Source organism: Eutrema salsugineum, unplaced genomic scaffold (genome assembly GCF_000478725.1).
Source record: "Eutrema salsugineum unplaced genomic scaffold, Eutsalg1_0 scaffold_4, whole genome shotgun sequence".
NCBI lineage: Eukaryota > Viridiplantae > Streptophyta > Magnoliopsida > Brassicales > Brassicaceae > Eutrema > Eutrema salsugineum.
The window spans coordinates 4,872,932-4,887,061 of record NW_006256686.1 but is presented as its reverse complement, the minus strand read 5'-3'; the positions used below and the strand labels follow the sequence as shown (position 1 = coordinate 4,887,061).

Below are 14,130 nucleotides of genomic sequence, written 5' to 3'. Positions count from 1 at the left end.
GTATTCTGGCTTTATATCTTATATTTTATTCTAACAAGTTCATAATGTTAATCGTTTTACTTTGGTTTCTCTTTGGTTTTGCAGATCCACACTAAGAAAAAGAATATACAAGATTTTAATCGCATAAACAATCTAGTCTATGTCCAATTTAATGCTAAGATGTTCAACAAGTAGAAAAAGATAAGAGAGCAACATGCTGATGCTATCTTCAAAGATGGTAATGAAGATACTCTAGAAGAATGGATTGCAGAACCACGTTTGGAAGATCAAGAAAATGAAATCAATCTGATGCTAGCCACACAAGCACCACAGATAAGAGACATTTATGATGATGATTTTTGATTCTGAAACGGAAGATGCTATTTACATGGAGTTCAAACCTGATGAATACCAAGAAGTTTCTCTGTTTCGGGACTCACAAACTTCTTAATCAGGTTAGTTTCTTGTTCTTTGAAGTCAATGTTCTGATTTTTTATGGATCTATGTATTTGTCTTTCTATGATGTCTTCGATGTCTCTTAGTAGTCCACGAGTTAGTTTTGTATGTGTATCACTCTATGTTAGGTTGCTCTATTAACATCATGTTAGGATCAAATATATGCATATTTCGACCATGGTTCATAACTTATAACCAAAAAAAAAAAAATTAAATCCTCAAAACTAATTGACAATTAAGGGTCTGATTAGCAAATTAACTTTAAAGACTTTTAGTACTTTGAAACAAAAAATAAAGTTTTTAAAGCCAGGTTTTAACCAATCAGACTTTAATGATTTTAAAGTCTTAAAAATCATAACTTCCATCCTAAAAAATCTCACAGTCTTCTCTCTCTTTTTTTCTTTGTTAATCGACACTTTTATTTAAAAGCCTCAAAATATGGCTTTTACTTTTTTTTTCAAAGTTACAGTCATAATTTAACAGCCAAAGTTTTTACAACAATCCAAAATTAAAATCTACAGCCACAGTTCTTCCCAATCAGACCCTAAACTCCGACTAATCAACAATTTTTCGATTCGACTCTAGTCGAGATCCAAGCGACCGCCTAGCAACCAACGCCATGTCGACCATGGATTTTATATAAGAACTATCATTTTTCTTAGTTGTATGTTGAAAAAAAATATCTTTTTTTTTGAACAACACTTTTTGTTTTATCTATTTTCACATTTTCTCAGGTATCCCTTTCTTTCGACGTAATTAAAAAGAAATTAGATGAAACAATTGGTTTTTAAATATGAAATTTTGAAAACTAATTTGATCTTGAAAATTAAAATATAGTAAATCTTTCTGAATATAAAAAAAAATTCTAATTTGGGCTTTAGAATCAATATATGGAAAAAAAAGTACCAATGTTAAAGCCCATTAGACTTAGATTTGTGGGTCCCTTCTTTAACCAGATAAAGCTTTTACGGCTTCCAGATGCTTTCCTCTCCACGGAAAAAAACGTCACTCATGATGTCACATCCTCTAAAAACAGCACGTGATTGTCTTAAACACGAAGCAGATTCGCAGAACATTTGGTCTTAACCATTAACCCAGCAAAGCATTTTTTTTTATTTTTTTTAATAGTTTTAAAAATGTAGTCATACGCATAGCAACGAATCTCAGGCCATTTCAGTTTCTCTTTTTTGACTTTATTTAATATTATTTTACCAATTTGAAATCTTCCTTGACAAGGCAAGAAATCAAAGACGTTTATATAGACCAGGTGACAGTCACCAGACCTTTAATAAAAATTGCGTAACTTTCTTTTATAATATAAAGAAGTTTGTCACCAACTACACAGAACCAAGAGAAGAGAGAAGAAGAAGAAGAAGAAGAAGAAAACGAAAGTCATCGTAATCTCCAAAACGTAGACGTTTCGATGCAGAGCCCGACTCTGGACTTTAATCGACTTGAGATTTTGTCATTGTTAGGTCGCGGTGCTAAAGGAGTTGTGTTCTTGGTGAGAGACAAAGACGATGATAGATTGCTTGCTTTGAAAGTTATACTTAGAGAAGCAATCGAGAAGAAGAAGAAGACGAAGAACAACGATGAGTATAAGCGCGTGAGTTTCGAGCAAGAAGTATTAAGCAGATTCGATCATCCTCTGTTTCCTTCTCTTCACGGTGTTTCGTCAACAGATAAAGTAATCGGTTACGCGATCGATTATTGTCCCGGAAAAAATCTCAATTCATTGAGGAAAATGCAATCGGAGAATATGTTTTCCGATGAGATCATCAGGTAATTTTTTGATCAAATCTCCAATAAAATTTGTAATTTTTCTCAGATTCCGTTATTAGTTGTTGTTTTGATTTTCAGGTTTTACGCGGCGGAGCTTGTGCTCGCGTTTGATTATCTTCACAATCAAGGAATCGTTTACAGAGATCTGAAACCGGACAATGTGATGATCCAAGAAAACGGACATTTAATGCTCGTCGATTTCGATCTATCGACGAATCTAGCTCCGAGAACGCCGCAACCGTCACCGTCGCCATCATCGGAAACAAAATCGTCTCCGGCAAGGAGGATAAAGAAACGCCTTTTCCGATTCGCAAGTTTCTGCAACTCGGGGATTTCGCCGGAAGAAGAAGAATCGAATTCGATCCGCTCATCGGTATCAGCGGCCGTGTCGGATTCTTCAAGAGGAGAAAAGTCGAATTCCTTCGTCGGAACAGAGGAATACGTCGCGCCGGAAGTTATCACCGGAGGAGGTCACGATTTCGCCGTCGATTGGTGGTCGTTAGGGATTGTTCTATACGAGATGTTGTACGGTACGACGCCGTTTAGAGGATCGAACCGGAAAGAGACGTTTTTCAGGATATTAACTAAACCGCCGAATCTGATCGGCGAAACGACGTCGCTGCGAGATCTGATTAGGAGATTGTTGGATAAAGATCCTAGCCGTAGGATTAACGTTGAGGAAATCAAGGGTCATGATTTCTTTAGAGGAGTAGATTGGGATAAAGTGACGTTGGTTTCTAGACCGCCGTATATTCCGGCGCCGGACGATGGTGGTGATAAGGGTAAAGATGGGAATACGAAAATGGATGTGGAGATTATTGTTCAAGAGATTTTTGCTGCGCGAAAAGAACGTGATAAACAGAGCGATAGTAATAATAATGCTAATTTGAAACTTAAGAATGAAAAAAGTGGGGAATGGGTTAAGGGATTAAATAATAATAACGACTTGGAAAGCGATAATAATTTTTTGGTATTTTAATTCAATTCGTTTTTTATTTTCAACAATCAACACTGAGGAGAATCGGCTTTTACGTGTAAATTTAATTAGCATCTAATGGTATATCAAAAGATCGGCTTATAAATAAAAAAAATTAGATTCTATCATGTGTATACACATGTGCATGGGAACTATTTTTAATATATCAAATTTTATAATATAATTTATGTTTTTATTTTTATATATAATTTTCTAATAAATGATAAATATTTCTTCTGTTTATATATATTTTGTTTCTATTAATTTATATTTTTAGTATATATGTGACTGTGATTAGAGAAATATTATTCTATTTTGTCCATTTATATTAATTTAATAAGTATAATGATTATAAAAACGTTATTATAACATGTCCATTTATATTAATCCGAAAAGGATCATAGTTTTAAAACATAATTATAATTCGTTCATTTATATTATTTGTATATCTTATATATTTTTAAGTTTGAATATTAAAAGTTTTAGAATTATCTAAGAAAAATATACAGTATATATTATTTTTATCTTTGTCATTGAAATATTACTTAAATTTGAATATGTAAATTAAATTTTAATTGATATCAGATTTATTATTTTTATAAAAATAGAATAATAACTTATTTTATAATTTTTGATAAATAATATAATCTAAATTTAAGAAAATCTAAATTTAAGAAAATCTATAACAAAACTAAATTTAAATTTTTGAATTTATTTTAAAATATATTATTTTATTAATATTACATTAAATTAACTCGTTTGGTAACATAAATAGGAGTTATCAAAAAATAGGAGTTATCCAATAATAGAATAGTAGAAAACTAATTAAAACCTGTTTGGACACAAAATATCTTTCTTTTTTAATAGTATAGATTATATTGAGAATTAGATTTTTCTTTAATGTTTTAACTTCCTACAAGTAAATTTGGGTTATAATTTTGGGCAGTTTGCAAGTATTTGTTAATTGAACCAAACGAAATCTTATATTTGAACCAGAACCAAACTGTAAACTGGATTGTATTTTTTTCTGAGTACATACAATTATAAATTCAGAATTTAGATGGTCGTTGTTTAGCTTTTGTGCCTTTAACTTTCAAAAACGACATCGTTTACAGTTCTCTCACAAGCCATAGTAAACAAACAAAAAATGACATGAAAGAACTACTACATAAGAAGGAATGTCTAAGCCTTCTACAACTACACAGTAACAGTCATAAGCACATCTTGTTCATTTGACTATACCTAAAAAGATGACAAGATGTCAATGCTTGAAAGGAAGAACCAAAAAACGATTACTTTTTATTTCTTTCTAAGTTGGAGTCATTGTGCTAGTCTTTGAGACTGCTTCACTATACAGATTCCTTGAGGCTGAAAACACACAGAAAAGCTCCCGATTCACATTCTTCGCTGCCTGGACCATCATGTGTGTCAGGAGATCGATTGTTACTGAAAACAAAGTCGAACTCTCTGTCACCGAGCTTTGGCTATACTCAAGAATCCATGTGTTGGGATCTAGTTGCAGAACCGATGTGCTCCATTTGGTTTTCCCCCACGAAGTGTTGGCCTCACGTATTAAGTAACCGAATCTTCCTTCTGACCACTTCATAGAGCACATAAGAACATATAAGTATCGCGTAAACACGTTTGTCAAAATCAAAGAGAATAAACAGCAAAAATTATTAGATAAACCAATATTTGTCTTTTACATTTCATATGTCAAGTCAAGCAATATATTTTATACAATACAAATACTAAAGACATTTGAATCTGATAGTCAAATGGTAAGGCTATGGCAATACAAATTTTTTGATTCTGATTACCTCGGTTACTCGGCCTGATAATACAGTTATTGAGCTTGAGGAGAAGCCGGTACGGAACAAACCGGCGGTTTGCAAAGGCCAACCCCAAATACTCACCTCTTCAATGGCGGATTTGTACAGAGGACACTTTGAATTCAACATTGGACCATCCTTCAAAAAACGCAATTTTTCAAATCGGTCAAGTCAAAATTGGAAACTTTTGGAATTATGATAATTGTACAGGTCATAACTTTACCTGATTGAATTTCCATTTGGAATTTGAACCCCTGCAACTCGAAAACTTTCCACTTTTAGCAAAACCCTTTAATTCGTTTTCCGTGATTCTCAGCTTCGAACCCAGATCGAGAGCAGATTGAGATCTCTCACCAGAAACTCTCACTATCTCCTCTGTAAATTCGGGTTTTAAAACCCCTTTAAGCATCCAATTAAACCCTAATTCTAAACACAGAACCAAACCAATCCCTAAAACCAATTTCCTAAAAACGCATATCAGTGACTTTCTCTGGTTCGTCTTCTTCTTCTTCCTCAATTCTTCATCCTCTGAAACTTTTGGTTTCGTCACCAATTTCTGAGATATCACCTTCGAGATTGGGCGAGAAACCGAAGCGGGCGTGGTGACGACGGTCGGGTCAAATGAAGTCGGAGTAGATTCGACGGTGGATTTGAAATTCGAGGAGGCATAAGAGAGCTTCGTGAGGGAGCTTTTCTGTACGCTAAGAGGCATGAGATCGAGCGTTGCGTTGAGACTGTCGAGACAGATCTCGCAGCTGCAATTCGCGTCTTTGCGACAATATGGGAAGTAACAGTTACTGTCTCTTCTCTCTGAATCGTCCGTAGACACAGTGGAAGTCGTCGTGGTGTTCGATGATGCCATTGATGATTTCTCCGAGGATGAGTCTGAAATCTTTCCTTTCATGGCTTCTTTGTTTATCTGATTTTCGTTGCGTTGTTATTTTTTTTTTCTTTTTTCAAATTGCCCCAGATTTCGTCTTTATTTATTTATTTGTACTTCGATTTGAAATTTAAATGTCAGGTCCCAACGGTCCTCTGATTTCGGCAGTTTTGTTTCATTAAAATGACTAATTTACCCTACAATACATAAACAAATATCATGCTTTTTTTTTTTTTTTTACCACAAACAAATATCATGCTTATAATTCATAATTATTATGATGCCCGAATAACTACTAATAACTAGATCTGATATTCTGAAAACTTGAATATCAGCATAATTATAATCATCTTATAATATTAAAGTGAAGTACATTTAGAAATTGACTTCGGTATTACGTGTTATATTACATGACATGCCATTGTAAAAAATGTATTCCACGAACAAAAAAAACTAAAACCAAAGAGGATCTGCATCCTTTACTTTGACACGTTTAAAAGGACGCGGATCTTTTAATTTGACCCGTTTCTTATTTTAGGCAATTCATTATTTTTGATGCTGTAATCCCTTTGAAATATTTAGCTCTTAATAATCGGGATAAATGAAATATATATCCCAATAAATATATTTATATATTAAGAACATTTTACGCATGAGAGAATCTTGAATTCAAAATATAATAGAAAATATACAAATTTTCAAATCTTTTTTTTGCATACCCGATTATTAACACAATAATAACAACTTCCAAAAATGACGTAGTTATTAGCCAAATAATTGTATTAATTTAAATTTGAACTTATATACTTAGCCGCCAATGTATCTTCCCTCTTAACGGCATTGTATAACATCCGGAAATTTAATTTTGAGCTATTACTAAATCTCAATCTATGAGAATATTCTATTAGTTTGCTATTGAATATTATCCTATTTATTTCGGATCACCGTATAGATACTCAATAACAACTACTTTAAAAAAATGTAGGATTCACTATTTCCAATCAATATTGTGTTCAATTTGAATTGAGAAAAATATACTTGGTCACCAGATTACATACAGCTCAATGGTATTGCAAAAACACTATACTGTTTCACTATAAATATGACACTACCGTATTTCATTTCACTCTACATCAACTACAACTTTCTCAAATTTTACCTCAATTCAATTCTTTGCAATGGCTTCCAACATGAGGTTAACCCATTTGGCTGACTTAAAGCCATTCAAGACTGGTTGGAAGGTGCAAGTGAAGGTGCTTCACACTTGGAAGCAATACTAGACTAAGAGTGGAGAGTCTCTCGAAATAATTCTCGCAGATGAAATGGTATGATCAAGTGAATGTGTAATTACATTTTCGTACTACTAGCTATTAATGGTTTATTTATAAACATTTCTTATTTTCAGGGTACCAAAATCCACGCCACAGTCAAGAAAAACCTTTTGCATCGTTTTGAGCGATTGATGGTTGTCGGTGAATGGAAGTTCATCGAAAACTTTTCGTTGAACCAGGCGTCTGGTCAATAACGGGCCACAAAGCATCAATTCAAGATGTCTTTCATTTCATCCACCGTTGTCACCAAAAGTGCAAATCGATCTGACAAACGATTTTTGAGTTCTTAGATTATGATACAATCTTGAACGATTCCACACATACAAGTTTTTTGATCGGTGAGTTTTCATTTATCTATACAGTTAGTTTATTACATTTATATACATATTCACTTGACGTCATTTTTCAAAATACCAGATGTTATTGGACGAGTTGAAAGTGTACGTGAACTTGAAACAATCTCTGTCATGAACAAGAACACAAGCAAGCTTGAGTTCGACTTGTGTAATGCGAAGTGAGTATATACGGTTAACGTTAATTTTTAGGAAATATACATTATTTTTTATTCTTTTAAATAGTTACTCTACTCTAATTGAACCGTATTATATGTAGAGAGGAGCGCTTACCATGCACACTTTGGGGTAAATTTGGTGAGCAAGTCTATTCGGCTTGTCAGAATGCTGGCGAACGTGGGGTCATCATTGTAATCCGTTTTGGAGAAATCAATGTGTTTAGAGGTAAAAATATTTAATTACAAAATTGGTGTTTCAACATAAAATACAATGCATTTTGATTATTTGTTTAAATTATCATAGGTGAACGTCAAATTACCAGTTCTTTTCAAACCTCTAAGGTGCTCATAGATCTTAACAATCCAGATGTCATTGATTTCAAAAATAGGTAAACAATTTATTTATATATCAAACACAAATTTTGACAATGTGATTATTAATAAGAATTATTTTCCAATATGAAGTTTACCTGCAAATGGCGGAAATATTACTTTCTTGAATAGCAAGCCACATCAGAGGATTTCTTATGATGATGAGAGTAATTTTGATCAGTTTCCAATGGTGACTATTGCTGAAATGCAAGATTATCTGGAGGTATATAACAAAGTTTTCATAAGTTTATTATATGTTGATAAAATGATATGTCTTTGGGAAATAATGTTTTAATATAAAACTAATAACATAAAATACTTAAAGGGTATAAAATCTTATATATGGTATCGACTAAATTAAAGGTATAACTCAAACTTTAACTATTGTGTTAGTTTATCAATAGAGTTTATGCAATTATGGTGACTGTTATATTGTTAAATATTCAGGTTGGGAAATGCAAAATCATGTGTACTGTATACGCGGTTGATACAGATTGGTCATGGTTTTACTTGGTTTGCACTAAGTGTGGGAAAAAGGTCTACAAAATCCCAAAACGCGAAAACGAGAAATTTTGTGATAAAACTAAGAAGCTTTATTCATGTGAAACATGTGATGCCAAAGTTTCATCTGTCAGTGCGAGGTAACCAAATTTTATAAATTACTAAATAACAAATTGTTTTCCAAAAACATATAATCACATGTTTACATTTAAATTATATTGTAGATACAAACTCCATCTTTGTGTAATGGACAACACAAGCAAGATCAAATGTTTTCTTTTTGATTCAAATGCAAAAGATATTGTTAACCAATCTGCTGATGAAATTTTAAAAGGGACATACGATGAGGTATTATACACTTTAAATATTTTATTTCAATTAGTTTTATATTAAAAAATCATTTCCCAAATACTTATTATTTTTCAACATAGATACAAGATCCGGATGTCGTTCCTGATGCACTGCAAAACTTGGTTGGGAAGACATTTCAGTTTCTAATTTGTGTTGAAAAAGAAAATCTCTACGGTGGTAGTAATACATACAAGGTCGGAAAGGTTTTGAAAGGCAATCAGGTTTTGACTACCACCGTTGATGATGCGAATGAATCTGAAGATGGGGGTGATCAGAGTTTACTTATGTCTGGCGATCAGGTAAAATTAATATAGTTGTGTATATATATTTTATATTTATGGGACAATAATATATCTTGAATTTTTTTTATTTATAGGCATCTCTGATGAACACACATAGCCAAGAGTCTTCGGATGATGTTTCTGGCAATATCAAAACTCCTTTATCAAAGCGTGTGCGTGATTATCCTAAAGATTCAGTCGACTCATCCTCCTCGTTTAAGAAGTCATGTAATAGTGGCAATAGTGTGGAAACGACATACGCTAATGAAGTGATTGATGAGGATACACTGAAGAATGATGGTGTTTTGGTGATCGCTCTTCTTACAAGTGAATCCAATGAAGGTGTTGCAAAGTGACGAACTCGAGGACGTGGTGGTGGTAAAGTTGTTGGCAAAGAGGGAGGCAAAAATGGGAAAATGTGATCCCATATATTCTGGAGTTTATGAATTTGTTATTATTCAATTTTTTATTGAATAACTTTCTATTTTCCAATATTTGGTTTAGTATTTTGAGCATTTGGATATTTTTTGGAACTGGTTAGTTAATTTTTTCTCGAATTTGAATTATTAATAAAATATGTTTGGGTTTTGCATACTATGTTCGTCAGTCCCATGTTATACATTTTTAATTCATTTGCATCAAAAAATAGAATTAAAATTGGAAATCCTAATATTATTTCAGTCTTGCAACTTCCATCGAAGTTTCAATTAATGTAGTTTAATATTTATAAATATATATGTGATGATAGAAAATCCTAATATTATTTCAGGCTTGCAGCTTCCATTGATTTTCCTCCTGTCCATGAGTGCTTCCTATTTCTTATTTTTATAGTGTTAAACTTTAAAATCTTAACTTATATATTATTCTGATTGAGATAACTTATCCAAACAATTTAATTGTGTTAGCATTTTTTCTTGAATTGTACTCTATTTGTTTTCAACAAAAAATAACTATGATATTAAAATTTGTATCGTCCGTGATTTGTGTCTGTATTAAAAAATAGAGTACAGAATTCCGGGATTGTACTCTCATTAATTATTTGTAATTAATAAAATGAAGTAATTGATTTAATTAAAGAGAAGTATTCAGTACAAGATATGACATTTTTCTACCATCTTTACATATTTTCTATATATATTTAATCAATATAAAAGTTAAATATACATATGCATTGAATGTAACCAAATTGGTTTGTTCGTAATTCACGTAGTGCAAAAAATGTCAAAAGTTGCAATTTATTATAATTTTACAAAACGACACAACCTTTCAAACTCTATACTTGCTTTGCTTTACATATAAAGGACCAAGTAAAAAAACGTCTCACCATCTTAACGAAAACAAACATAAAGGTTGAGGAAAACAATCATTTTCCTCAAACATGCCTCACTATTGTACCCTTGAGTATCTTTCTCCCACAAAAACTAACTCCAGAATTCTTATAAAAGTTCTACGAGTTTGGAAACACTTCAACTACCGTAATCAACGCCAGGAATTGCATCTTATTCTCGGTGACGAAAATGTAAGTTCATCTTTTTGAAGTTTTTTATTCTGTTGCATGTTATGAACATTTAAACACATGAAAAAAATTTAAATGCTTATTTGGTTCACGAATTTAGGGCTACAAAATAGAGGCATCGAACTTCGATGGCATTCGCAGTTGATTTGCTGAGAAAGTCATTCATATCTTCCCATATATTAGTTTTCTCAATCTCTGATTCAGAAATTGGAGGTGATGATGTTTCTTCCACACCAAATCTCATGTTCAATGGTGGTGGATTAATTTTCAGTAATCCATTTTCATCATAACGTTTTTCTTGGTTATTCTCCATTTATTTCTAATCTCTTATCAGGCATTGAAGGTGGAAGAGAAAATTTAAGAAGTATGTTTATAATCGAAGTAACTCTTATTTTATATAGGATAGGATAGTTATAAAATATTCAATGTCAACAATTTTCTATGTTTTTATTGGGAATATTGTTTCAACCAACTAGTTTGACTTTTAACTTTCGCTTTTGATATATGGACATAATATTTACACACGTCTTCTTCGTCCAATTCACACAAATTAACTCATACAAAGATACTGAAATTTTTTGATTTTACTCTTTACATTTTGATTTAAACCGTAATATATGGTAACATAATTTAAAATTTTGGAAATCTTCTGATAAAATTAAACAACTTTTTAAATTTATTGTTTTGACTGAAATACATAATATATAAAATGATATTTTTTTGTTATTTGAGATAATTTCAAATGAGAAATAATAATTCTAACAATCCTATAAATTAGGAAAATCGTTATAGTTTAAATTAAAAAATCTCAATTAAAAGGTATTTCTTACACAATATTGGATCTTATTTGAGCTAATAACAATTTTCTATATAATTAGAGTTTTTTTCTAAAAATTCCAGTGAATAATAAAAAATCTGCAATAGCAAAAACCTATAGAAAACGGTATACATTTCTGTTTAACTACTGAGCAAAATAACTTGTATCTCACTCTACAATAAGTACACTGTCAATACTCTATCCAGAAGTTGGTATAACAGTATACTTCCTGTCGAAAGAGAGCATTCACAAGTAATATAATTACAATAACTCTGTGGCGACATAATAATGAATAAAACTACTTACTCTGATGTGATTCTTCACAGACGCACAAGAAATATTATGTATGAAAACGAGTATTTTTCTTTCATGTAAACAAATTTTTTGTACGTCTATGTGAGGATCACATCAGAAGAATAATTGTAGTATGGATTGTGTTTGTGTGAGTAATTGTTTGCTTGGTTAGTTAATCAAATTCTCTTATGGTGTGTATTTATAGAATTCTTAGAGAGTGACTTCTCATTTTTCTTCGCTGTGTTTCATATTCTCCAAAAGTCGTTTATATTTAAAACATATTAAATAACATTTGACTGATTTATCACAATTTCCAAACGAAGATACATTTCAAAATAAATAAATACATATTCGCATATAATCTATAAAATATATTCATATATGTCACATTTCGATGAATAATTTAAAAACATAAAATTAATGTATCTATTCATAATTATATGTATTCTTCATCTACACTTTCTTCATTATACATGCCTAATTATAATTGCGTTGAATTTATAACTGCAAATATGAGGCAATTTAATACACAATTCAATTCTTAAACTAATAACATACCATTTGGCCCAAAATTAGTAACACCGTACCCACACACAATGTCAATTATCAATATTGTAAAATTCGATCCATTAAACTTAACAATATACCCAATTAAATTAAAATATTAAAAACGTTCAGACGTTCAGGTTAAATCATCTTGGAATAAATAAGTCTCATTTATTATACAGTATAATTATCCCTATTAAGTAGTTTAATGGTTCATCACATTGCCAACTGACAAAGCATATTCTCTTATATTTATGTTTGATATTGTTTCGTTTTTTTATATAATAAAAAATATATTTATATCACTAATTAAGTAAAACAATGTACCTATATATTTGGTAGCTGTTTATATTTTCTTTTTTAAATTGAAACAACTATTTTGTTAAATGAACAATATTAATTAGATTTGGTTCTTCATATTTATAACTACCGAAGTTAATGGTGTCATATATTTGTTTCCAACTTCTTCCACTTATTTTTATAGTTTCTTTTATTAGGATATATTCGTATATACAGTAAACAAATATTTCTTAACTGGTTTGGTATGGTAGTTTAAAAACCCTAGATAATACTAATTATATATGGGTATCAGACTGTGGATGAAAGTTTATCATATTACTTCTTAATACAGTCAATTTGCTCAATTGTTTGTTTTGAAAACTAACATGTCAGGTTTTTAGTTTTTCTCGACAATTTTAGTTTTACTACTTAAGGTTTACACTTACATATATTTTGTTTTTTTACCAGAAATTATGGATTACCATCTTCCTTTGTCGCTTGGCGAAACTGACGTCAGACACAGTAAAGTCATTACGAAAATAAAATTTATGGCTTGGATGGAATGTAACCAAAAGTACCAAAATGGTCCACACATTCTATACAGTGAGAAGTTAGACTTAAAGAATGGAGACTCAGAAAACGTGGTGTTGGTCAATCCGGGGTATTTAAAAAGTGTCCCATTGAAGATTCCGAGCTTTTCTACTTGTGGTTGTTGTTGCACATCGTAAGAAGTCCTACATCTTATGATGATCTTATGATGATATTAAGACTGTTAATGGTGTTACTCATCTCACATTCAAAGAAGCTTGTCTTGCTAGAGCATTTGTCCCATTTGAAGATCAATGATTCCTTTATCTTTTTAAGTATTCAGTATTAAGTTTATTGATAATTATTTTTATTTTTCATAACATTTTGGCTTTTATATGTAGCCAAAATATTCAATAACGATGTGCATTTTACGAAAAGTGAAATGGAATAACTCTTTTAATAATATTTCTTTACTACTTATAGCTTCATCTCTGTCTCTTTATACATCATCTTCGCATATAATCTACATCTCCATGTTTAGAAGTAAACGCAAATTATAAAATTTGGCCCATACAATATTGTATGAATATATATTTGATAAACTCATAAAGCTTTACGTAGTTCTATAACAAATTCATTATATTGTTGTACGCTTTAATGATAAACTGACATTCTTTATGCAATAACTCATCGATACTTATGTATATATTTGGATGTTGCTTTATGCAATAACTCATCGATACTTAATTTTAATATAAGATATTTTTATTGATACTATTAAGGTATGTGTACAACTATAATGGAATATTTTTTTATATATTTATAGTATTAAATGTAAAAAGTGTTTAAAGAACATATATCTAAGTATTTATTCGTACGATATTTAACAATATCATAT

The 14,130-nt window shown here is 31.0% G+C and overlaps 3 protein-coding genes across 3 annotated transcripts; 2 read left to right on the top strand and 1 right to left on the bottom strand.

The window, feature by feature from the left end:
* Positions 1-1,748: 1,748 nt before the first annotated feature.
* Positions 1,749-3,355, top strand: LOC18014139 (serine/threonine-protein kinase OXI1). The gene is made up of 2 exons (XM_006418576.2): positions 1,749-2,217; positions 2,296-3,355. Exons 1-2 carry the CDS (start codon positions 1,859-1,861, stop codon positions 3,194-3,196), a joined length of 1,260 nt encoding a protein of 419 aa, XP_006418639.1. The 5' UTR covers positions 1,749-1,858; the 3' UTR covers positions 3,197-3,355.
* A 924-nt stretch (positions 3,356-4,279) lies between these two features.
* LOC18014138 lies at positions 4,280-5,962 on the bottom strand (the record flags this gene model as incomplete). The annotated part of the gene is made up of 3 exons (XM_024153522.1): positions 4,280-4,793; positions 5,014-5,163; positions 5,249-5,962. Coding segments are annotated over 3 exons (1,155 nt in total), but the record flags the coding sequence as incomplete, so codon positions are not given.
* Positions 5,963-7,083: 1,121 nt separating this feature from the next.
* Positions 7,084-9,608, top strand: LOC112084396. Its single transcript, XM_024153521.1, has 10 exons — positions 7,084-7,158; positions 7,311-7,422; positions 7,654-7,750; positions 7,849-7,973; positions 8,052-8,136; positions 8,213-8,342; positions 8,567-8,760; positions 8,845-8,968; positions 9,052-9,270; positions 9,348-9,608. Exons 1-10 carry the CDS (start codon positions 7,084-7,086, stop codon positions 9,606-9,608), a joined length of 1,422 nt encoding a protein of 473 aa, XP_024009289.1.
* Positions 9,609-14,130: the final 4,522 nt, after the last annotated feature.